The sequence below is a fragment of the Macrobrachium rosenbergii genome, chromosome 56 (assembly GCF_040412425.1).
Source record: "Macrobrachium rosenbergii isolate ZJJX-2024 chromosome 56, ASM4041242v1, whole genome shotgun sequence".
Taxonomy (NCBI): Eukaryota; Metazoa; Arthropoda; class Malacostraca; order Decapoda; family Palaemonidae; genus Macrobrachium; species Macrobrachium rosenbergii.
In genome coordinates this window covers 34676664-34704247 of record NC_089796.1, presented here as the reverse complement: position 1 = coordinate 34704247, position 27584 = coordinate 34676664, and the positions used below count along the sequence as shown (strand labels likewise).

General features: G+C 36.3%; 1 protein-coding gene across 21 annotated transcripts in view; it reads right to left on the bottom strand.

Annotated features, from left to right (window-relative positions):
• The window catches only part of LOC136836296 (dentin sialophosphoprotein-like), a 377513-nt gene that overhangs the window by 310514 nt on the left and 39415 nt on the right, over positions 1-27584 (bottom strand). For 14 of the 21 annotated variants that reach the window (XM_067100383.1, XM_067100393.1, XM_067100385.1 and 11 more), the window contains 6 exons: positions 7777-7953; positions 6888-6976; positions 6354-6420; positions 4956-5129; positions 4152-4240; positions 3624-3690 (listed from right to left, as the gene is read on the bottom strand). In XM_067100383.1, coding sequence (XP_066956484.1) covers positions 3624-3690; positions 4152-4240; positions 4956-5129; positions 6354-6420; positions 6888-6976; positions 7777-7939 — 649 coding nt within the window. In that variant the 5' untranslated portion in view covers positions 7940-7953. Of the gene's footprint in view, positions 1-3623; positions 3691-4151; positions 4241-4955; positions 5130-6353; positions 6421-6887; positions 6977-7776; positions 7954-11700; positions 11773-27584 lie in introns of those variants that run through there. The other 7 variants (XM_067100394.1, XM_067100395.1, XM_067100397.1 and 4 more) reach the window with 4 other exon arrangements.

Sequence of the window (27584 nt, the reverse complement as noted above, 5' to 3'; positions counted from 1 at the left end):
TTCACCATCAGTGCCTTCGTCAGAAGAGCTCTCTCACACTGCTCCTCCTGGACTGACCCATGGAGAGCTGGAACATGCTGCCCTGATCCCCATCGATATGGACACACGAATCAGAAGGTAGACAAGTGCGTACAATCAGGAACATTAAACTTATATTCTACAGGAATAAGAAAACCAGCAGCTTGGTGATGAGAATTTAATCCAGGCCCCTAACTACCAGAATCCTTGAAGAAAACCAATGTAGTTTAACAATACAAATGCCCAGTCCGAGAGTGCCTCGGCTCTTGCATCAGTATGGCTACCATGAGCTTCTCCAAGAGGATCTCCTGCCATGCCCAGGAGGGTGCCATATTTAATCAGGCCAGGACTGCCCATAACCTGAGTATAAAAAGGAATGAATACCCTAACATAGTGATAATAAATCAAGCAACTGACCATCGCCACCTAAGCCTCTTGGAAGGCCTACACATTGAGAGAGAGAGAGAGAGAGAGAGAGAGAGAGAGAGAGAGAGAGAGAGAGAGAGAGAGAGAGAGTCCTAATACCACATGGGAGACCTTTCTCCTCTCGACGTCGGCGCAAAGGGTGGCACCCACTGGCACCCCAAATGAGCGAACTAGTCAGGAACATCCATCTGTGGGCAGCAACCCTCCTATTATTCACTCTCTAACGTGTACTCCAGTGCATACATGCAAGAGTGCACACAAACATCACTATACGAGAGAAGATTTCGCCCAAAAAGAATCACCTCATGCAGCCAATGAAAAATCGACCTGATCCAAGACCCCTATATAAACTGACATGCGTCCTGTCTCTCCAGACTCATCGCAACGTCCAGCAAAATATTCACTAATTACTGTATTTCATGTCATTTTCATGACTAAATACACTTTTTGTGATAAAACTGTTAAAATACTCAGGTAACCAAGTAGTGCTAGAATTGCAATAATTCGCCTTACAATAATTCCAAGGGGTAAGCAATTAATACCGATACGACAATATTTAGAAAATATTTTAAAATTTCCCGCGGGTGCAGGCAGCAGTGTACAATCAGGCAGCAAGAGTGACCAAATTACAACCAAATTACAATAAACCAACTTGTTTTTCGCCATCCCTTTATCCCATCTTCTAGTTTAAAGGGTAAAAGAGAATAATAAATAAAAGTATTGTTAGTAACGTTATACTCATGTAAATGGGTACAGCCATAAACAACTGAACGTGAAACTGTTGTTTTGCTTATAACCGCATCGGATAACAACAACCGTTTTGCTTGTATTTCAACCATCTTATGGTAATAAACAATTACCGTAGTTATAGTACAAAAGAAGTTAAATAGAATAGGACTGATATATTTGTTACATTATACCCTTATTCGGTATGGATAAAAGATTGGCAAGGAAATATACTGTTAAGTTTAAACTGCAAGTTGTAGCTGTTGTAGCTGAAGCTGAGAAAACAATGTTCAAGCTGCTAATGACTATAAATTATCTTGCATCGGCAACATCGATGAAACACGACCATAATTAAATTGGAGAGGAAGTATTTTAATAAAAACTACCGGGCATGAAAGACCACATATTATCGTACTTGGCTAGCACTCTCCTAGGCCCGCTTTCGATTCTCCAGCTGGCCAATGAAGAATTAGAGGAATTTATTTCTGGTTAGAAATTCATTTCTCTGTATAATGTTGTTCGGATTCCACAATAAGCTGTAGGTCCCGTTGCTAGGTAACCAATTGGTTCTTAGCCACGTAAAATAAATCTAATCCTTCAGGCCAGCCTTAGGAGAGCCGTTAATCAGCTCAGTGGTCTGGTTAAACTAAGGTATACTTAACTTACTGCTACTTGTACTCTGATAAACAATAAATACGTAAAGCTTGTACTATGATGAAATCAAGTGAAAATAGCGAGGGAATCTTGATTTTTTTTACACAAAACAAACAGACGTCATCTATTAACGAAAAAAATAGCTAAATTAATTTCACAACAAGACGCATTTACGTTATATTTCGACTTAAAAACACTTCATATAATGAAAAATAACCTTGCCCATATAAATAAAGTATCCAGAGATTCATTTACACTAACCAGAAGCAAGAAAAGCTCTCTGAACTGAGTTAAACACGGCGAAATAAACTTACCCCCTACTCGATTTCCAAACCAAAACATTGATCGCTATGATCACAATTTATAATACAAAAGCAATATAATATATACAATATTACTGAATACAGTGAATTAAAGCATAGCACTTTAAAAGATCCATGGAAAAGATGCATATTCGTTATGTTGATGTTTGTATAATATATTACTGTATGTGAATAAAGAGCACAGTATAATGTAGGCTAGGCTACCGTATATGTATACGATATACCATAGTGTAGGCTAAGCTAATTCATGTTTGTTATTCAATTTCTCTTTGTACTGAATTATCATGTCACTCTGCATGAGCCTCCAGAATTAACTGATATTAATAATTACTATACCTTGTATGTATAGAGTATACTTTATACTGCAGGTTAGGCTACCATGTATGAATACATGGTACTGAATACCCTCGTGTAGGCTAGGCTATATTTGAGGTACGTTTCCAAAAAAAAAAACCATGAGTTTTTTGGAACCTAATCCCACCATAAGTAGGATAATAGCTGTACAAGCATTTTTATTTATTTATTTATTTTTTTTGAACTACCAAAATAGGCAGTTCTAAGTGTTTTTAGAAGGGTTCTAAGCATACATGGATTTTAGCTATTCGCGGGGCGTGTGGTACGCATCACTGTAGTGCTTGTCCACCCAATCACCTCCTACGATTGCTCCTAAACTTCTAACGTACCCATATCAGCCAATAACAACCGATAAACAACCATTTACAATTAAAACAAATAGCTATTTATGATTTTTTACCACATCAATGACATTCTATTTAAACAAACATTAAGCTACAAAAGTCATTTAATATTAAGTTTGCTATAATACTTACCACAAAAATAATACCTAAGGGGAATTATAATTAAAAAGTGGATCATCACCTGGTTCTATTAATCTGGGTAATTGAAGGATTACTGTACATTAATACTCATAATCATATATGTCTAATAATCATATACGTGAGTGGCAAGATTTGATAAAATGGTTGATAAACTTATTACCAACACTGGAATGCTTTGACAAAAGCCATATTTCTAAGTGCCATTAACAACAAGGAACATAAAAAGCTGGTACTATTTATGTTACAAGATACTTTAATACCAACACTTTTTCCCAGTGCAAAATAAATAGGAGTCTGAATTTTTTAATTATACAATTTGCTGCTTTTACTGGGTGTACCATAATTCCAAAGCTTTCTCATTAAAAACCACTCTATATACTAGTATTCAAAGCACAAAACCCTACGACCCTTGAAAGTCCATACTGCATCCATACCTTAGAGAGGGGACAGTTCCTGACATCCAAGAAGTTGACTGGTCGAGGTTCAACCAAAAGTGTTAAAATAATCATCTGTTTACACATCAAAATTGCATTTATTGAGGTAAATGTGAAATGCGTTCTATTCGACTGTGACTACAGTGCCAAACCCAAAATGTTTACTTATACATCAACAAAACTAAAAACACATATTAACTAACCTGTCATTTTTGTTTCTCCTTTCAAGAGTGATTTCTTTCTTAAATCCCCTTTAGCTTTTCGAGTAACCTGTAAAAGAAGCTACATTTAGTAAGAAGCTACATTTAGTTAATGTCAGTCTACCAGTTTTAACTGAAATAAAGAGATCCTTAAAGGTATCACAAGGGAAATTAATACCCATATATGCTTGGGATAAATTTTCGACACAAAACAACCAAATCCAACTTCGAATTCTATTTGTTCTTCTTAAGAGCTTTTTCCTTATGTATCAAGTAACCATAATTTATAGACTACTTTTATGTCTAACAAAATAACAACTTTTGGCAATCTTGGTTTTTATCAAGATATTTAACTTTACTTCACTGAGGACAAAACAAGGAAAATTATTGCACAGAAGTTTTTAGTACATATCGTACGCATGAAATTTCTGAAACCACTAATACCTGACAAACCATCTACTTTTTGCTGACTTCTTTTAACAAAATAAACCAACACACACTCACACAAGAGTGTGAACATTTACCACCTACTTTAGAGTCTTCCAAGTGGCTTTCAATGCCATTCTCTGATTCGCTTTCTGAGTGATAATGTCTTGCGTCATCTTTGAATTTCTTTGTGCCTGGAAAATCAAGCAAAAAATAAGCTACCAAAAATATGTATGTTCTACTTCAGTTTGTCAGGGTTGCACTGATCCCAAAACATCTGACCACCAGTTACTGTGATTGAGTCATTCCAGCTAGTAACAGACAATGCCTATACAAACATGAGGCAATGTCCCTTCGTAATCATTATCAGTTTCAAGATTTTAAAATCACAGACAATAAACTGTTTCAAGTACCATGAAAGCATTGTATATAATATAAATAAAGTGCATGAAAGAGATCTGATGAAAAATATACAAACGCAAAAAGAGAAACTTTTATCTGAAAAATTACAAATAACAACTTTTGCCTTTTCATTACCAAACATGGAATATGCTTGTTCGTTTCCTTATTATATGCATTGTATGTTTGTTTTGCCACCACATAACTAATAACACTTCGAACTTAAGTTACTTCATTCCTTGGATCAGATTTTTATATGTAAACAAATATGATGGAAGCAAATATGCCAAATTCGTCTTTCCCTGCTTTAACGGTTAAAACCCATGCTGATACAAGGGAGCTTAATCTAAGAAGACCAAAACCATCTATGAAGCCTCCACTGCAAAAGTAAAACTAACCCCTGTATTATTAACCTACTGCAAATGCCCATGATACAAGACTAATTTTGAGAACACAGCAGTTGGGCGAGATTACAGTTTACCACACGAGAAATGAACTGCGAACACCAACCTTCTTTCAAAGGCAGTATTCCGATTGAATACTGGTCTGGATTCCTCCTCCTGGGTTTTGTGTTTAGTGACTGACTAAAATCATCGGATTCATCCTCATTTGAATCATCAAGAGTTTTTTTTCCTACCTTTCGGCCAAGGCTACTTTCATCTTCAGACATAATGTCCTCAGTTTCTGAAAAAAGTATATATTTATATAAAAAATACTCCATTTAGATCATGATTTATAGACATTAATCTGAGTATGTATGCTTGTTAAAATATATGGAACTGCATGAGTACTCATACACATTACAAATGAAACACTGTTTGAAACATGCTAAAATATATGGAACTTCATGAGTACTCATACCATTTACAAATCAAACATTGTTTAAAACATGCAGATATATATTGGCACTCATTCAAATTACCCATGCCAAACCCCAACAATCTTATGGCATTCGACGAATCAGCAGTATCTGTTCATTACTCTCTGATCACAAAGACTTACAACAACCAGCAGATTTTCTGTTATAACTCAACATGAATTTCAATATAAATCAATATGTATATATATATATATATATATATATATATATATATATATATATATATATATATATATAAGGATTTATATAGAAATTCATGTTGCTGTTACAACAGAAAACCTGCTGGTTGTTGTAAGTCTGTGATCACAAGTAATGAACAGATACTGCTGATTCGTCTAATGTCTGATTCGTCAGTGTCATAAGATTGTTGGGGTTTGGCATGGGTAATTTGAATGAGTGCCATACATTGAAGACCCTTATTGGTTTCTTTCGATTATAAGAGACCAATCACCTGAGTTAGTAGGGGTTTAGCAGTCGATGGGTTCTCCTTTATCAGAGTAAAATAGAACCAGGGAAACCGTTATAGTGTTTGATGAAGTGATGCACATTTTCCATTAGTCTGTTTATAGCCTATTAGTTGTTACCTCACCCACAACTTGATAAAGTTACATTGATTTTTCAAGTGGGAAGCAAGTTTTAAGGGATCACTGTACCTATAGAGTATTCAGTCTTAATATTTTTGTTATGAGGTTTCCAGTGTCTGGCTGAAGTGAGGTAACTTTTGGTCTTATTAATTGTGTAATAACCAGGTACTTGATCACTTCGTGACAATATATATACATATATATACATATACATATATATACATATACATATATGTACATACATATATATACATACATACATATATACATACTGCATCTATACCTTAGAGAGGGACAGTTGCAGACATCCAAGAAGCTGACTTGTGGAGGTTTGATCAAAAGTGTCAAATGTGAAATGTGTTCTATTCGACTGTGACCTCGGTGCCAAAACCAAAATGTTTACTTATAATGCATCAACAAAATTACAAACACATATTCACTAACCTCTCATATTTGTTTCTCCTTTCCAGTTTGATTTTTTTGTTAAATCCCCTTTAGCTCTTCGAGCAACCTGTAAAAGAAGCTACATTTAGTAATTCAGTCTGCTGGTTTTAACTGAAATACTGATACTTAGAGGCATCACATTAGAAATGAATCCACATATATGGTTGGGATAAGTTTCTGTGACACAACACAACCAACTCCAACTTCCAATTGTACTTGTTCTTCTGAAGAGATAATTTCTTATGTATCAAGTAACCATAATTTATAGACTACTTTATGTTAGATTTAAAATGCCCTTTGTCAAGGAAAACATACGGCATATATGTCTAACAACACATGAACTTTTGGTATTTAAATCTACTTCACTGAAGACAACATAAGGAAAATTATTACACAAGTTTTAGTGCATATTGTACGCATGAAAAAATCTGAAACCACTAATACCTGACAAACCATCTACTTTTTGCTGCCTTTCCTTAAGCAAAATAAACAAACACATACTCTCACACAAGTGTGTGAACATTTACCACTTACTTTAGAGTCCTCCAAGTGACTTTCAATGCCATTTTCTGATTCGCTTTTTGAGTGATAATGTCTTGCGTTATCTTTGGATTTCTTCGTGCCTGGAAAATCAAGGACAAAATTAACTACCAAAAATGGGTGTGTTCTACTTCAGTGTGTCAGGGCTGCACTGATCCCAAAACATCTGACCACCAATTATTCTGATTGAGTCATTCCATCTAGCCACGGACAATGCCTCTACAACCGTGAGGCAATGTCTCTAGGTACAATCATTGTCCGTTTCAAGACTTTACAATAACAGACCAATAAAACGCCTTCAAATACCATGCAAACACTGTATAAATAAAGTGCATGGCAGAGATCTGATAAAAATATAAAAAGCACAATGAAAAATTTTATATGAAAAATTACAAATAACTTTCACTCATCAAACATGGAATATGCTGGTTTGTTTCCTTATTACATAAATTGTGATGTTTGTTTTGCCGCCACATAACTACTTACACTTGCAACTAGAATGTTACTTTATTCCTTAGATCAGATTCTTATTTATAAACAAATAAGACAGAGGCATATATGCCAAGTTCATCTTTCACTGCCAAAATGCTTACAACCCATGCACACGAGTGAGCTTAATCTAAGACCAAAAACATCTATGAAGCTTCCAGAGCAACTGTATGATTAACCTACTGCAAAGGTCAACGAGATGAGTACCTAATATTATATAACAAACATCAAAGTAAAAAAAAAAAGAAAAGAAAAACGAGGAAGAGCACTGGGTGGAACTTGAACTGGAAGGGAGTGACATGTCACTCTTAAATGGTAGAAGACTCTAATTTGGGAACACAGAAGTTGGCGAGATTACAGTTTACCACATGAGAAATGAACTATGAACACCAACCTTCTTTCAAGGGCAATATTCCTACTGAGGCCTGGTCTGGATTCCTCCTCCTGGGTTGTGTGTTTAGTGACTGACTCGAATCATCAGATTCATCTTCATCTGAATCATCACCAAGTGTTTTTTTGTCAATCTTTCGGCCAAGGCTACTTTCATCTTGAGACATTATGTCTTCAATTTCTGAAAAGAGGATACTCATATAAAGAATGCTCCATTTAGATCATGATTTATAAACAGTAAATTATGCGTGAGTGATTGTTGAAATGTATGTGACTGCATTGTAGGGGGAGAGCGGTGATGATTCGGACAGTGGGATGGTCCGGACAGTACATTTCCTGGAAAATGTGAGGGGCCCTCAGCTCTGAGAAATCACGTGAAATCGCGAGAGTTTGTTCGCCATTGACTCATGGACTTTGGTTCCGAACGGTCATTTACTTAAGGATTGAGGGTAATTTTTGTGGTTTTTCTCATTTCCTATGTAATTTTTTGCGTTTGAATCATAAGCTTTGGTGTAGTGAATATGGTAAGGGAGCCTATTATGAGTTTTGGGTGTGAATTTGTACTATATGACGAAGATGATGTAGCTATTACCCGCCTGTAATGTGCAAGGGTTTGAAGTTGAGGGTGTCATCAAATGGTTATGATATGTGGGGGATGATTCGGACATTCTAGCGGGGGGATGATTCGGACGTGTCCGAATCATCCCTCCTAGCAAACCTTTACTAATTACGAATTCCAACAAAGAAACAAAAGATTTTCACTAACATTATTTAAGTTATATTTTGTGCATAGGCTATGCATTCATTAGCCCCTCATTACCTTTACCTTATAAAGCACTTCATAAACACATCATAGAACCCCCAAATTACAAATTAAAATGTGAATATCAAATCTGGATTCCATTCCATTGGCATTCACCTATATTACACTGATGTTTTTCAAGAAAGTCACTTTGCCAGGGCTTTTGTGACTGATAGGCCAAAGCCAACTACACCGCCTAAAAGCACAACCTCATATGAAATACCTCAAGAACATTAAAAAGCAAGAAAAATACAAAAAAAGTTAAGATACAGAGGCCCAGACCAGTGATGAAGACCTTCATCATCTTGAAGATCTCTTGACAGCCGATCATAACAATAATTCTTCTGACACCTCAGAGGAGATAGAAGAAAAAGAAGTGGGTTTTATTGATAAAGTCCCAGAGGAGGGAGATTTTGTTCTTGTTGGGATAGATCCAGTAAAAGGTAGCAAAGTCTATTAAGTAGGCAAATTAATCAGCAATTTAGACGAGGGTGATGAATTTCAGGTTTCTTATTTAAGAACATCATAGAAATTTGCTGCTAATAGTTTTAAATTTCCAGAAATTGAGGATGAAGCAACTATTGGTAAAGAGGCAGTAACTGGAGTGCTTCCAAACCCAGTTCAGCAGAGTATGAAACGAAAGCAGGGGTATTTCAAATTTTGCTTTTCTTTTGCAGGATACAATATTCGTTAGGCCAACTTTAATATTTAGGCACAACAAATTTCAAGTATTTGATTTACTATTTATGTTTGGTTTTTACTCATGGAGAGAATAATTTCAAGTAAATTTTGGTCATTTAAGAATTTGGTGGCAAGGATATTTCAAGTTTAGTTTTTGTTTTGAAGGTTACAATATTCTTTAGGACTACTATAACATTTATTCTCAGCAAACATCGTAGATTTTCTGTCTGCCATTCACTAAGGGAGAGAATAATCTTTTAAGTTGATTATGATTATTTCAATAAAACACTTCGTATGGTATTTGTTTCATTTATCATCTGACTTGAAGATAAATGTCAATTATAATAATTGTCCGAATCATCCCATGCTCTTGTCCGAATCATCACCATGGGTAGGGATGATTCGGACATTTTGGAAACTTGTACTTGGAGATAAATAGCTTCAAGTATAGTAAAGTATACGACTTGCTACATTTACTGGTAAATGTAGGATGATGAGGCTACACATTGACATGCCAAGGATATCACTGCTCCTTAAACTCTGACTTCTAGAGAGAAATTAAAAAAAAATGTCCGAACCATCACCGCTCTCCCCTACACATACACATTGCAAATCCAACATTCATTTCCAGCATTTGTGGATTTGTGTAAAAATGAGTAAACAAGTATAAAACGTACCAGAATAACTGCATGCGCTAAACGTACGCAAAAGTTATGTAAAAACTGTTCCAGGATATATATATATATGTGTATATATATATATATATATATATACACACACACACATAAAAGCATACACACACACATATATATACATATATACATACAATATGTATTAATACATATATATATATACATATACATACATACATACATATATATATATATATACATACATATATACATATATATGTGTATGTATATATATATATATATATATATGTATATATGTTGATATATATATATATATATATATATATATATATATATATATATATATATATATATATATAGCCATCAAGAGGGTATATATATATGTATATGTATATATACAGTATATATATACATATACATATATATATATATGTATATATATATATATATATATATATATATATATATATATATATATATATATATATATATATATATACATACACAGACACATATACACATACATATTTACATATGTAATATATATATATATATATATATATATATATATATATATATATATATATATATATATATATATGCTGCTGAGTCACCATACACTGATTATAGCAGAATTTATCTGCAGAGACCAACCCTGACCAGCCATCTGGAACCGGAACATGGCTCCCATCTAGCAGCTGGCCCTACATCATCTAACACCGAAATAGTACATAACTCAGATAATGGCAATGACACTTGCTGAATCACGTTTCACGTCTCTCCTTTCCCCACCTTCCGCGGTGGCTTGTACTTCATCCTTCCCCCACTTACTCTGTATCGCCATACTCATATTTAATTTTTCGTTTGTTGCAGTTTTACACAGAACACGTGATTTTCATTTTCATTACAGTTCACTTCCGCAATTTTAATGTAGTGACATTCTTATTGTAACGTATTATTTTTGGACGTTTAAAATCCATAAAAATTATTTTGTTGTACTTTATTGTATTGGATTAAAAAGTATTTTAAATTGCACCATGACTTTATGGACACCCTGTAATATACTGTGTATATATGTGTATTATGTGTATATGTTCATGTGCGTGTGTGTGTATGTATGTGTATGTATATATATATATATATATATATATATATATATATATATATATATATATATATATATATATATATATATATATATATATATATATATATATATATATATATATATATATATATATATTGTGTGTGTGTGTGTGCAAAAACATTTTAGACTTACATTTGGACTGAAGTCATATTTGGTTCCAGATCATAAAGTAAAACTGTATGATTTTTACTAAACAAAACCTTAACAACTCACAAAAAAACAAACAAAATAAAGGTAAAATCCAGCGTGAAATCTGCTCTACAGGCTGAAATATTGAAAAACTAGAGGGAATATAAAACCTCTACTAGGTCATTGAGGACATACTGACCCAAGCAAAGTTCTGGTCCTACCAAAAGAAAATAAGACGGGCAGCAGATCATATTATTCACTTATTAAATGAGGCAATCAACTGTCTCAGCAAAGAAATGGCATTTCCTCTTTGGTACCAGAAGACTGATAGAAAAACGTCAAAGTAATGAAAGTACTCAACAACTTACAAGTGATAGATTCGTATCTTACAGTTGGAGAAATAACAACATTTGCACCATGTACTCACTGATCAAGGAAACGAGGCTTAAACGTGGAAACAAGTATATGCATAAAATAAATAAAAAATTGGGAAATTTGTCAGTAATCTGTACTTACTCCATTAAATAATGAACAGCCTGCCCACACCAACTGAAGGCTATACATAGAACACTCGAATCATTCCTTTCTGGATATGACCTCTTATCTTTCAACCCTCCCTTTCCCTCTGATAACAATGATAACTGTATCTTTGCCCTATCATCAGCAGAGGCTTTATCTGGGTACTGATAAAAAAAGAAACGAACATAATTTTGGTCAAAGTATTAGAGTTCACCCACTAGAATAAGGTTACAGTACTTGGAGATTTACATCAACGATGTCACGCCATCATCATTACAACTAAACAAAACATAGTAATGAAAATTGTTAATTATTCTGTGCAATGAAAAACAAAATGCTGAGAAATGTTGCATGAAAAATCCATAGCTCAAAATGTTTAGCTAGGCTGCGATTAAATATCCTGTACTTTTCCCATTAGACATCTCAGTGTTTAACATACAATTACACTAGCTTTTTTCCTTTCTCATTCTGTCTATACATCCACAGGGAATAGTTCTAATGCATATGTGAAAATGGTGGGTTGAAGATTTTATCTGATGATTTCAAAATCATACCTTAAACCTTATTAATGTAGGGTGAAAACATTAAATGTCTTTCTTCTATAAATGCAAAAAACAATACATTACAAAGTAGTCAATTTATGAATGCTATTGGGAACAAAGGAAGTGAAGCAAATGCATTACTTAAAATATACCCTTCCAATTAAAGCATTTTCAAAGTTTTGATGCATTCAAATGTGAATACGTGATATATACTAAGAGTCGCCCTTTTGGCATTTGGTGTCAAGATACTTGAAAAAATAATCCCAAAAGATATAATATATTTACTTCATGTGGTTCTCTTCATATCATTTGCAGGCTAACTGATGGTAGTGGCAGAATGGCAACTTCAACCAAACATTAACACAACAAGGAAATGGGCAGAAATGCATGATTTTAGATTCTCTGCAATAACAGTTTAAATAAACGGTTTTCAGCCATATCCACGTTTACATATGAATAAATAGATTTCTTTGTTAAAGAAGCAAAATTTCTGGTGTTTATAAGTGACAGCAAACTCACTAGGAGTTAGTTCTCAGAGACTCACTAGGAGTTCTCATTTGGTTGACCTTAGAGATACTGAGGCTATACATTTGAGGTATGTATTCACATCTACCTCCACAAGAACAAAAAAAAAAAAAAAAAAAATTCTGTAATTCAAATAACCCCGGGAGCCTTTCGATTTTATCTTATAATGTTGGTGGATGCTGGGGCACTGACTCTGTGGCTTGTCACAGCTAGATCCTCAACTGCTATTGGCGTGAAGCTGGAAACATTTTTTTGCCCCTTACAGAGAGTATCCCCAAATGCCACTACCCTTCCCTGAAGAGTAAAAACATTTCCAACAAATTACAACAGATGCATTATATTACCATTAAAATATTCACAAATTCCTCCATGGAAATTATCAGAAATTTAACATGTAAATTTCTAATTGTAAAGTAAATTTTTTATATCAGAGAAGTGGAAGGTATTAGATAGAGTAACGCAAGTTTCTTTTATAGAACATGCTTTGAAGCGCAAGGCTGCTGTTCCAATAAATGCTGATGGCTGTAAATAGGATGCTGACATTGGGTTTGGAGTTATTTCTCCAGAATGTGATTGCAGTAGCTCTTGTACAACCCGTCTTCCAATTCTACCTCAAATTATATGCAATTTTAATACAGTAGTTGTGAAACAAATGGCAATTACTGGCATAGCTTTTGGCGGCACCCTGTTTGTACTGAAATGCCTCTGGGAAGGTTTAATACCAAGCACCCAATTGTCTAAGCAGAAATTTCTGATATAATATTTCTATGTAATCATCGTGCTACATGCATTAACTCTCACTGCATTCCAGCCATTTTGAGAGTTTTCCCCCGCAATCAAGGTAAAAGTACAAGAGGGTGGCAAACCTTTTTTTGGGAGTTTGGTTTGTAGTAACCAGCAAAATGTTAAGAAATTCCCAAGGTGACTTTCTCATTTACAATAATATGCAAAGGGGATGGGATCTACTCAATATAATATCCTATGAGGATCTGACATTCATTAGACCAATGACAAAAATCATACAATGCTTGTTTGGTCTCATTAACTGTATAACTTACAGGTTGAGTACCCTAGTCTTGGCAATCTGAGATGCTTACTCTAAGATTGCTGGGATAGATATGTCCTCCTCTTCAGTAAGATTGGAAGAGACGAAAAATTTAATCAAAGTGACATTCCTAAGGTTATAGTAGGAGCTGGACTCCTTAATAATAATGCATTTTTATAAATGATAGTTTCCCGTAACTTTATAACATCATAAGAGCTCTTCTGATTTTCATTTGCTTTACACCTCAAAATTGTTAAATGTCACCATTTTATAGCTTCTATTGAGAGAGAGAGAGAGAGAGAGAGAGAGAGAGAGAGAGAGAGAGAGAGAGAGAGAAACTGAATTCATTTTACTAGATTTCCAGTGCCAGACTTTTGTTGTTGCGACACCAGACATTTTTTATAAATCAATCAATGTTTTATTCTAAGTCAGCCAATCAAACTTTTCTAATTCAAACGTTTGATACTCTTACAAATGGTAAAAACAAATTTTGCTCCACCATTGTAAAAATACAGTAACAGATAAAAGTGAAAAGTAGCTGATGTGCTTTAATGGCTATTTTACAATTCATTTTGATAAAGGGAATAACATTTATATTGTCAAAGTGCTTGCCATAACCAAAGATCTTCTATATGGAACCGCTTTTGAAATTCTGGCATTATGGAATTACTAGGGAAGAATAATTGAAATTCAGTGCCACTGTCTTTGCAGTTTTGAGTCAGTATACCTCGTGTAATACATATTTGTCAAAATATATTACAAATATTTTAGATACATTCTGATATGTCAATAATGCAAAAAGCAATGACGACATTTTTAACAAATTAGCTTAAGCTTCCTTTCACATCTTTTGGACCTTGCAGTCTTTATGGCACTTTAAAAGGGAAAGACTGTTAATTTGGGGACATATAGATATCATGTTACTGATTTCAATAGGGCAAACATGTAGCAGTGACCACAGTCTCCTTGCCAAAGGAATTAAATGGAGAAAGTAAGACTGATCTTGTCTTCATAAACCTGAAACTAACTATAAGATAAAATGCAGGTATGTTGAATAAACTGGCCAGGCACAACAGAGAACTTGTAATCTTCAAGCCACGGAATCAACTGGGCAAGACAGGTATCAGGAACTTCCTTGTGAATGAGAATTATTAAGTTAACACAATAAAAGCAAGCACTGGGCGACATTTAGCTCTTCCAAACTAAAGACTGTTAAAAAAATGAACTGGGGTGGTTGGAAGGCAAGACAAAGAGGTTGACGAAATTAGGTGAAGAACAAAGATTGTGCCACTTGATTCAACTGGAAAAAGATATGAAAGTCCTTGAATTATTCAATACCACTAGAAATGAGAAAGATATGAAAGTCCTTGAATTATTCAATACCACTAGAAATAAGTAGAGAAATACAGTATCAAGAACTGGAAAGATTTCAAACCACTGACCTAAAAAATATTGGTATAAGGCTTCCTGCATACCAACTACTGAACGTAGTTGGTATGCCAAACCTGTAATCTTCATGCACTAGATGAAGACTGGCACAGTATCAATTAAGCCAAAGGAGTTAACTAGACAAGGATTAGGTACAGTTCATAATCCTTCATCAGAGCCCAAAAGAAAAAAACAAAGACAAGGCTACAATAAAATAGTTACAACAGGTGAATGGATCACAAGAATCATTGTGAAATACACTGGCTCTGTGAAAAAGGTTAAATAACAAAAACCTACAGGAATAAGGCTATATTTCTCCCACAATGAAGTCAACATCATCAAATATACAAAGTGAAGAAAACTACGCAACTGTATGGGAAGTTCAATTTCAAAGGCTCTACAACTTTCCTGAAAGGAAAAAAACTGATTAACTGATTAGCAAAAAAAGCCCAATACATAACTATGTGCCTTTCTACTGTATTGACAAAATAACAAATTGTTGAATTGTTAGTCTGTCTGTCACTATAACCAATTTATTACCACAAAAATCTCGTCTTCTGATATAAAAAATATTCATGTGTTACTAGTGATAAACTAGAGATCCTTGAATATAAAAAACACAGATCTATTTTCAGGGGAACCTATCTCAATTGCTTTATCTTTCTTTGAATGAAAAAAATCTGACACAAGCAAGTGAAGCCTACCTCAAGGATATTAAGTTTAGTTGGGTAACTTACAGAAATACAGGAGAGGAAACTGTATATGTCTTTTCCACTGCCTTCAAATAACAAAAATGGTACAGATTAACGCTGTTTACCATATTCTAAATCACCCAAAAAAACACGTACCTGATCGATTTCCATCAAATCACTGTCTAACGATTTTTACATTGGAAGAGTCCATTTTTCAACATCATGAGTTGACATGAACCTGTCACACAGCACCTTGACCCCCAAAAGTTACTGGGATTGCCGTACTGTGGCACAATTACTTCTTTATTAGCACAACATGAGAAATTTAAACTTGACCAATCAGATCCATATGCCTGCATACACCTGTGTCTCTGATCCAGATCCAGCTGTTTTACCATTTAATTTTCCAATTTTAGAAGCACGTGACGTGAAAGTTATTACTGTCAAAAAGCGATGAATTCGACACTGTGGAGACTCCAAAGCCCCAATACTTTACGTATCCATAGAATGCGTTGTTTGTAGTATATATATATATATATATATATATATATATATATATATATATATATATATATATATATATATATATATATATATATATATGGTAAAGGACCGAGTCGAAAGGCCTAGCAACCACTCTGTTTCACTTTTCCTTCGTGGCATTTGCCCTTATTTATACATTCATCACATTCCATATCTTCATGAATTAGTTATACATACATACATACATACCGTGTATATATAAATATATATATATATATATATGAGATGTATCACAACCATCAAGCTATAAATGTTATTTAATATCCAATTTACTCTATCTCAGGAATCTGGCCAAAGGGGAATTATAATTGATAAATGCTTCAGCACCTGGGATTGCCCAACAGTACAGATTGATGACTTTCACGGACAGAAACCATTTGGCTGTCAAGAGAGGTGTAACTTGATCATGACTCTGCCGTACATTTACCTATAGGATGCAAGTATTTGTACTTGGCATCAGCATCAACCCACCTCCACTATGACTGGCGATTGGTGCATTTGAAACAAGTAGGTATTTAAGAATCTTTATCACATACACTGTGACTTATTTGTATTCACAAATATTAGGCTACAAAATTTCATTTAAATCCATTTCATTCTGTCATGGGAACATCCTAAATCATTCTGTCATGGGAGTATCACAGAGGGAGAATTACAAATGATAAATGATTAGGCACTTGGGAGATTCGAACACCTGACAGCATGGATCAATGACTTTTGGGGACGGTAGCCATTAGGATGTCAAAGAATTCTAAGTTGACACTGACTCTGGCATACTTATGTCCATCAAATGCAGGTGTTTGTACTTAGCATTTGTATCCAGCTGCCTCCAAGAGTGATAGCTTGGCATCAGAGCTAACCCATGATGATGACCGACTGGCACATTTGAAACAAGTAGCTACTTATGAATCTTTACCACATACACTGTGGCTTATTTATATTTGTAAATATCAATCTACAAATGCCATTTAATATCCAATTCAGTCTACCTCGCGAATATCACTTAAGGGGAATTATAAATGATAAAGAATTGCCACCTGGGAGATCCAAACACACGACAGAATGGATCAACAACTTTCTAGGGCAGCAACCATTCAGTTGTCATGAAAGGTTGCAGTGATATCAACTCTGCTAGAGGTGCAATGATAACACTATGTACAAATATCTGCATTTGACAGGTATATCTACAACAGTCTCGGTACCAATTAATTCCTCTCGATAGACAAATGGTTACCATCCGATCAAGTTGTCGATGTGCTTTGTCAGTGCATTCATATTTCCCAGTTGCCAAATCACTTATCAATAATTACTCTTCATTGATATTTCAGATGTAGTGTGTGCTAGTTATTAAACGACATTTGTAGCTTAGTATTAGTGAACATTAACAAGTTATGATACAAGTGATATAAATTCATATGAAGCTATGTGTTTTCAACATACCAATCGGCTATCAGGGTGGAGGTGCGTTGACGCTTATGCTAGGTACAAATACCTGCATTCAACAGGAATATATATATATATATATATATATATATATATATATATATATATATATATATATATATATATATAGATATAGGTATAGATATATAGATATATATATAGTAGATATGTGTATATATATACATATATATGTACTCTGTATATATATTATATATATATATATATATATATATATATATATATATATATATATATATATATATATATATATATATATATATATATATATATATATATATATATATAATGTTGGTTTTTTGTTCCTATCTTTTATGATAGTATGTCAGCTATAACTATAATTGTGCAAAGAAAAGTGCAAGGAAATATTAGAAAAGTTACTGCATATCCCCATCTCAGTAAACCTCGTCAATATTTTGCAACAAATATACTCTCAAATCTACTTATTTTAATTCTCAACTGTTTATGATATTGTGTGAGCTGTAATTATAATTTTACAAAATAAAATAAATTAGAAAAAACATGCATAACCTGGTAAAATTAAAGAGGTCCCACACAGGGTTTTGTAAGTTCACTTTCAAATTCCCCTGGAAGGTAGGGAAAAATTTTTAGTTGTTTTTACACCATGTGCAATTGCATATGGATAAATTTTTAGAATTTTTTTTTACACCATGTGCAATTGTATATCTTCCCCTTTCCATAGATGGGTTTTTTCTTAAATAGGCCAACCTTAAAGTTTGCCCGGTCTGGGGGTGTGCTTTATATATATTTAGCCCATCCCTTAATGGTTAAGCGGGGATTTCAGCACCAATTTCCAGTTAACAGCACCCTTTAAGTGGGGAGTTCGGCGACGATCCGGTTGATGGCGCCGTTAAGCGTGGTTTTCGGCACTACTACCGTCGATTTTCGGTTAGCGACGCTCGGCCAGGGACAGATACCCCGCTGTTAGCACTGCCTGTGTTTGTACCTATCTATCTACATATAAAATATATATATATATATATATATATATATATATATATATATATATATATATATATATATATATATATATATATATATATATATATATTGAGGAGTATCCTCTCATATGCCATCCAGTCAACAAGTCAAATGAAATAAGTGGTAAGCAACTAATTCATTTAATTTAGTATGATTCACTGTAGGCACATTCACATTTATAAAACCTTTCTCTCACCACTGCCTTTGGGGGGAAACCACTTTAATCTCTTTCTTGTCCAAGTGCTGCCAAAAATCCTTATAAAGGTGAGGACCCAATTGGAACTACTACCTGAGGTAGGTCAGCTGGCAATTGAACATGTGAGCTCCACCATCTTGGAACTCAAGCCATGCAAACTTGCATTGCCAGGTGGTCAAAATGATCCCAATGCCACCTAGAGGGAGGAAAAACGTAATTTCCAAAGGTTATAAAGGGTCTTGGAGGGAGACGGTTGGTCTTAGAACTGCTCAGGCGCTGCCATAGGATGGATGTCCTGTCCCTTGCCCCATTAAAATGCCTATTTCCAACACCTGGCTGGCAGTAACCAAAGTAATCTTTAATGTGGAATTATTCATTTGCCCTCCCTCTCGCTGGCTTCCATAAGCAGAGAACTGCAGAAAGTGCTTGTCTAATGTTTGACGTACATTTATAAGTTTTCATGCTTTCAAGTGTAAAATCGATATGGAAAATTTATATTTATATTTTTGTACATAAATATTATACAAAGGCAGTACAGTTATTGTATTATGTCCATTCGCAAAGTCTTTGTCACTAGGACCTTACATGAACTCGAGATGAGGTTGTTCAGTCGCGCTGGTTTGATATTATAAATTCGTTAACGTAATAAAACATATCAGGGACGTAACTAAGAGTTGTATAAGTGTCATTCTTTGAAAATTACTTTATTAACCTCGGAGAAAAGTGCTGGTGCAATCTGTATGTACACGTAATTACAGCACGTTCAGTTGCTGTACTTATACAAGATGTGATACCCATTCGTAAAGTTACTGCACTTTTCAAAGATGATACCCCTGCAGAAAGTGTTTGTTTAATGTTTGAAGTACATTTATAAGTTTTCAAGCTTTTAAGTGTAAAATCGATATGGAAAATTTATATTTATATTTTTGTACATAAATATTATACAAAGGCAGCACCGTTATTGTATTATGTCCATTCGCAAAGGCTTTGTCACTAGGATCTCACATGAATTCGAGATGAGGTTGTTCAGTCACGCTGGTTTGATAAAATGAATTCGTTAACATACTAAAACATACCAGAGACGTAAATAAGGTTTGTATAAGTGTCATTCTTTGAAAATTACTTTGTTAACCTTGGAGAAAAGTGCTGGTGCAATCTGTATGTACATGTATAGTAATTACAGCACGTTCAGTTGGTGTACTTTTACAAGATGTGATACCCCTGCAGAAAGTGTGTTTAATTTTTGAAGTACTATTTAATAAGTTATCGTGCTTTTAAGTGTAAAACCGGTATGGAAGATTTGTATTTATATTTTTGCACATAAATACAATACAAAGGCAGTACAGTTACTGTGTTATGGCTATTTGCAAAGTCTTACCTCACATGACCTCGAGATGAGGTTGTTCAGTCACGCTGGTTTGATAAATGAGTTCGTTAACATACCAACACATATCAGACACATAACTAAGAGCTGTATTAGTGTCGTTCTGTGAAAATTACTTTGTTAACTTCGAAGAAAAGCGCTAGTGCAATATGTATTACTGTACAAAATGCAGAATAAATTAACTATTATGACACCCCAAAATGCATCATCAAAGTGCATCTGGCTTGGGCGATGACGTAGGCTCCATAGAGACATGCCATTAACTAGAAGAATAAGAGGTTGCCAATCACAGAGCAGGCCAAAGTTCGTTGAATGTTGGGATGTTTGGGACGAGGCCAAAGTTCCTGGAATTAAAGCACAAAAAGCCAGAATCACACTCGTAGCACAAAAAGACAGAATCACACTCCTTATGTGTGGGAATGCTGCTGGCCACATGCTCAAACCAGGCCTGATTTATAAGTCTGCAAAACCCAGGGACCTCAAAGATAAAAATTAGAATACCCTGCCTGTCTACTAGATGCATAACCCTACGGCCTGGATAACCAAAGTCTTAGCATCCAACTGGTTCCACCGGTGTTTCATCCCTGAAGTGAAGACTTACCTTTCTGACCTGGGCCTTGAATTTAAGGTGTTGATGATCAAGGACAATGCTGGAGGGCAACCCACAGATCTGTTGCATGATGGTGTGCAGATTGAATTCCTTCCTGCCAGTGCCACCTCTCTCATACAACCTATGGACCAAGGTGTGACCCATGCATTTAAGGCCCTCTAAACAAACAACTCTCTGGAACACCTGGTTAATGCAGTGGCCAGATGCAGTCCACGACTACAAGGGCTTCTCACTGGAGGAGATTCACAACGGGGCTGTCAACAAGGCTGTGAAACTGGCAAAACTGCTTGGGGGTGAAGGATTTAACGATTGCACCGAAGAAGAGGTCAACACTCTCATCGATGCCCACTCTGATCCCCTGATGGATGATGACTTACTTGAGCTGACCAAGTCAGCAAGAGAAAAGGAAGAAGAATCTGCTCAAGATCACGGGGAGGATGAGGGTCTTTCAACTGAATGTCTTGGGATAATCCTGAGGGCACAACAGCAGGTGCTATCCTATATAGAAGAGTGGGATCCGCAGTTTGAACGTGCACTGAAAACGAAAAATACCATAGATTCAGCCATGGAGACATACAGAACCCTCTACCACACTACGAAAAAACAGCAGCAGCAGCAGCAGAGCAAAATAACTTGGTTCTTCAATCCAAAACACAAACCTTCGTAAGAATCCCAAGCCAAAGAAGCCCTGGCAGAAGTACCTGTAGTCCTGGCAGAAGAGTTTCCTCTATCTGAAGAGGGGGGACTCTGAGGAGCTGTAACTCATCAAGTACGCTGTGCAGTCATATCATCATTCATCGGACTGCACAGCTTATTCATCATCATCTTCAAATCAACATTAATCACTGGTGAGCACCATACTTACTGTTTTATTTATTACAGTCCAATACTTTTAATGCCTATGTATATGTATTTCTCTCTCTCTCATTCGTAGTTAGCACTCACACATATTTTTACAACTTATTACTTCTCTGTATGTCTTTACCTGTACAGTACATAATTTTAAATTGATTGAATCTTACCTGTACTACCTTCTACGAACATTATGTACGTTTTCGTTCTTTTATTGAATTGTAGCCTACCCTTGTTATGACTGTGACGTATGAAGTTTACCTAGTGACGCAAAGAAAACATCTTTTATTCTATGTGAAAAAGAAAATGGCATCCCATGAATCAGGGGTAACATTAGTATATGTATGCACCTACTGTAAATACGCCATTATGAAACTGCACAGTACTCGAAGAAAGAAAATGTCTTTTATTCCAAGTGAAAAAGAAAATGGCAACCCATGAATTTGGGGGTAACATTAGCATATGTATGAGCCTACTGTAAATGTACCATTATGAAACTGGCAGTACTCAATTTTTACATCAACCATTTATTTCTTTTTTAAGGGCAATGTATTAAGCTAATTTTAATTATATACACTAACTTTAGTTTCATTTAAAAGTTAGCTTAATAATTTGGGAGCACGATTAGGGTCATATTTAGTGCTTAAACTCTAGAAATAAGCATTTATCAGCATTTTTAGAGACCGTGCCAAGCTTATGTGAAAATTTGCTTGCGCAAGGGGTTCTGGAACCTAACCTCGCTGAAGTTCAGGGTATGACTGTATTGTTTTTTATATTTTGTGCTGTTTAATTGCAAAGCAGTGACAAGAAGTGTAACATAATCGTATGATATTCGAGTCATTGGAATCGAGTTTAGTCTAGCTGTCTTCTATGTAACTCCTTGATTTCTTCATTATAGTGCTAGTTTCGGTTGGGTAAACATAAGTGTTTCAATTACAGACTAGGAGTTATTCAGCTGTGGATCTGTGCATCATCTTGTGTGTATAGTGTCCCCATTACCTCGTTTTCAATGCCCTTTGTGTTTCCTCAAGCAAATTCCTGGTCAATTGGTCTTCATCTTATTACACCAGGAATTACACTACCATTCTTCTGATGTGTTTTCTTTTGTAAATATAATTAAGTTAAACCCCAAAGCTTACCTAATCACTCCCCTCTTCACAAGACATATTTAAGTTAGATTTCGACTTAAAAACACTTAATCGATTTCCAAACCAAAACATTGATTGCTATGATTGCAATTTATAATACACAAGCTATATAAGAATATATACAATATTACTGGATACAGTGAAATATGGCATGAAATTTTAAAAAACACACAGAAAAGATGCTTACTCGTTATGTTGATGTTTGTATAATACGATATGTGAATATAGAGTACAGTATAATGCAGGCTAGGCTACTGTACATTTATACAATACACCATAGTGTAGGCTAAGTTAATTCTTGTTAGTTATTCAATTTCTCTCTCTACTGAATTATCATAAGTCACTCTGCATGAACCTCCAGAATTAGCTGGTATTAATAATTACTATACACGTATGTATATAGTACGCTTTATAGTGTAGGCTAGGCTACCATATATGTACACATGGTACTGAATACCCTAGTGTAGGCTAGGCTGTATTCGGGATACGTTTTTTCCAACAAACAACGGGTTTTTTTGGAACCTAACCCCATCGTAAGTAGGATAATATTTGTATAAACATTTTTATTTTGCGTGTGTGTGTGTGTGTGTGTATTTGAACTATCAAAATAGGCAGTTCTAAGTGTTTTTAGAAGGGTTCTAAGTATTCGCGGATTTTAGCTATTCGTGGGGGGGGGGGGTACGCATCCCCCCCCAACAAATACAGGGGGCTTACTATACGCATATCCTTCCTCTCGTCGCATTTTATGCATTTTTCTCTTGGCTGAGAAGCCAGCTATATTGCATCTCTCACGCATTCAATTGTGTATATTTAAAAGCTTTTGCATCCTATTTGCCTACAGCAGTACGATTTCATAATACTTGCTGAACCGACAGCATAATCATTCACTGCCGAGAGCAATACTACTTCATAACTGCTGCCACTGCCAGCATAATCATTCATTCACGTATTTAATTGTGTATATTTAGAGGGTACTGCTTCCTATTTGCCTACAGCAATAGGATTTCATAATAACTGCTGCAACTGCCAGCACAATCATCCACTCACACATTTAATTGTATATATGTAGAAGCAACTGCTTCCCATTTGCCCAGAGCAATTTTATAATATTTGCTGTGATGCCAGCATAAGAATTCATCCAGGCATTGTGACTATTTACATGAGCAAGTAAAAATTCAAAAGCATAGGCTATTAAGCGGTATTCAATTCTACATAACCCTGTTACTTTTATCACATTTGCCAGCTCTGACAATTCTCTGCAAATCATTATTTAAGGCTTGCATTAAACCTTGTGCTAAATTCCAAGTCCTTTTCAAAACTTTATATTTGTGTATTTCACGCAGTCCAAGTCCTTATGGGATTGCTTATCCCAGTTCATTAGAACAGCCTCGAGTCTTCTTAGACATAAAAACCCAAGTCCATTTCGAGACTTTACATTCGTGCATTTCACATAATCCAAGTCCTTATGGGATTGCTTATTCCAGTTCATTAGAGCTACCTCAAGTTTTCTTAGACATACTGAATTAATTCATTACAACAAGCTTGAGTCTTACAAGATTCCAAATCGCTCATTTAGCACAAACCCTACGTTCTCAGGAACCCAATCAAATGCGTCCCAACACACACAAACCATCGTTCTCTAGAATGTCTATTTTCACACTATAGCGTGAAACAAAATCCAAATTACGTCTTTCGAGACACTCAAATTCGTTCATCACAAACAACTAAGTCTTATTCAGAGATATCAAAATTCATTCATCACGAACAACTGTGTCTTTTAGACACAGTGAAACCAGTTCACCATGAACAAACTTGGAGTCTTTTCAGACACAGAGTCTTTGCAGAAGCCCGCACCCTGAAATTTGAGTCTTTTCAGACATACTGATTAAGCCTAATCTCAAGATGTCTGCGACATCCAAAACCCAGCAAAATGAGGATTTCAAGTTCTACATGCCCACTGGAAAGGACATGGGACTGTCAGGACTAGCCCTGAAGGACTGGATCCAAGAGAGAATACGATGATGCCAAGGGGGAAAGAGGGGCAGAAAGGGAGGATGAGAAAGAAAGAATAGCCTGGGAGAAACAAGAAGAGTCAGAGAGGCAAGAGAAGGAGGCAGAAAGGAAGGAGAAGGAGAAAGAGAGAATAGCTCGGGAGAAACGAGAAGAGGCAGAAAGGCTGGAGAAAGAGAACGAAAGAGATAGGGGGAGAAAGAGCTCACCAGCTTGCAATGGCAACCCAAGGAGTGTCAGTTCCCTCATATGAAAATGGGATGAGGCTGAGCCTGAAGCTTGGCTTGACCACGTCGAAAGGGTCCTGGAAACCTATAAGCCTTCTCCTGAGGAAGTGTCTCTGATCCTAGGAAAGCACCTTGAAGGGAAAGGTGCCATAGCATTCGATGCCCTCCAACCAGTGGACCAATGGGATCTTACCCTTGCCCGCCAAGCCATCATAAAATCTCTGAGTGGATCTTCAAAAAGACCCAGGCCTCAAAATGATGGCTAGATTCTCTCAAAGCCACTAGTGTGGAGGACATCCTCGAACCCTTCCAGCTTGAGGACTTCTTATTTTATGCCTTGGCAGCTCTCAACACTCATGTATGTGATGAGGCGCCTAAGACGGTGGTCAAGTGCTGTCCTTGGGACACCAATCATCCTCATCTTAGTTCCCATGGAAGAAAATTATATCCCTCTTTGCGTGCCACAACTAACTCTCAGCAACCTCTCAAAAGTGGGCAAGCTCCAAAGAAACCAGTGTGTGGATATTGCGAAAGAATAGGGCACCCCACTGAACAGTGACGTTTCAAGGCTGAGACTCGGCCAGAAAATCCTTCTAAATCTCGAATGGGACAATGTCCCAATGAGCCATGTCAGGCTCTTGTACAAAAAGTAAAGGGCCTGCTCCCTCCAATGGGGGCAGTGCCAAGCAAAGATTATAGCAGGCGTTATTGCCCAGCTTGCAAAATCTATGGGCACTCCACCCAATGGGCAAAATGTCCTAATAAATCAAGTACACCCACCATTGCTTTGGCAGTTACAAGTTCGAAGTCTTTGGGGACTCCAGCCTAAAGTCCCATATATGTGGCACCTCCTTGAGTAACTATCCAGCGTGCCAGGTCAAGGCATTTGATGACTCTGGTACACAAATTTCCCTCATCAGGAAAGACAAGGTTCCCTCTGGGGCTAACATTAACTGACGTAGACTCGTCACAATTGAGGCTATCAATCAGTTTAAAATGATACTTCATACTGTTCAGTTAACAGACAAGGTTCCCTATGGAGCTGACATTAATTGATGTAGACTCGTCACAACTGAGGGTATCAATCAATTTAAAATGATACTTCCTACTCATAAGTCCAAAATCTGACACCTTGCCATAGCAAGCTACATTCCTGGAGGTTATGACATCCTCCTGAGACAAGACCTCCAGTCTCCATCAAAATGACAACAATCCGTGTTTCTGAGCTCCTCAAGTTATTCTTTAGGCATGAGTAATTCTCATGAGCCTCCATTCATTCCACTGCCAGTGCCACCTGAGTACTCTGTGCAGTGGCCATCTCCATCCAAGCTGATTTCAAAGCCCTGTCCTGTGCTAGGCCCTGCCCCAGTGGCAGTGCTAAGGTACCCAATAGAGCTCCCTCCTGGGAGATCCCAAATTTGACTTTCAATCTCTGCCAGTGCCACTTGAGTGCACTGAGCAGTGCCAAGCTCCGTCTGTCCCAAACGGTGAGCAATCTCCAAATCCTATACCAGTGCCTGACCCTGCCTTAGTGCCAGTGCCAGAGCACACCCCAGATCTCCCAGCTTGGCTCCGCTACCAGTGCCGGTATACCAGTGCCGTTAAGAGAGATTGATTCTCCCGACCACAGTGGAAGCTCACCCAAAGGTGCAGCCTCACAACCCGTGCCTGAGCTGGTCATCACAACTTGTGGGCCTCCCACACCCACCAGAACATCTTCCTCTCTTTCCCAGTCCTCAGCAGACGTGAGTATGAGTAAGGAATCTGCCATACCTCAACTGGCTGATGAACTCAGGCAACCGCAACGACTTGGGGTCGAGCCTGTAACAAATGCTCCTGCTCTGGCCCTCAAAGAAGCCGAACCAGGTGGCAGTCCGTTGTCCTCCTCAGGCTTCCGTTGTCCTCCTCAGGCTTGGTTCGACCAACTCCCCTACCAAGGAAAACCGTCAACCTACAACAGGTCCACGGAAGAAAATCATGGGTGTAGATGGCTCCAGATCGCCAATAGAGAGCCCCTGAGCTCCTTTGGCACTTGTGCCAACCTGGCACAGTGCCACCCCTTTATCCTAAGAGGACCTTGGCACCTCTATCCAGAAGAGGGTGTCAGGTTTCCTCACCTATGCACTTTCCTTACAACTTTGTAATTTAATCTTTTCCTTCAACATTTTTTCTTTCATTATTTTGTTCAATTAATCATTTTGTGTTATGCCTCACAA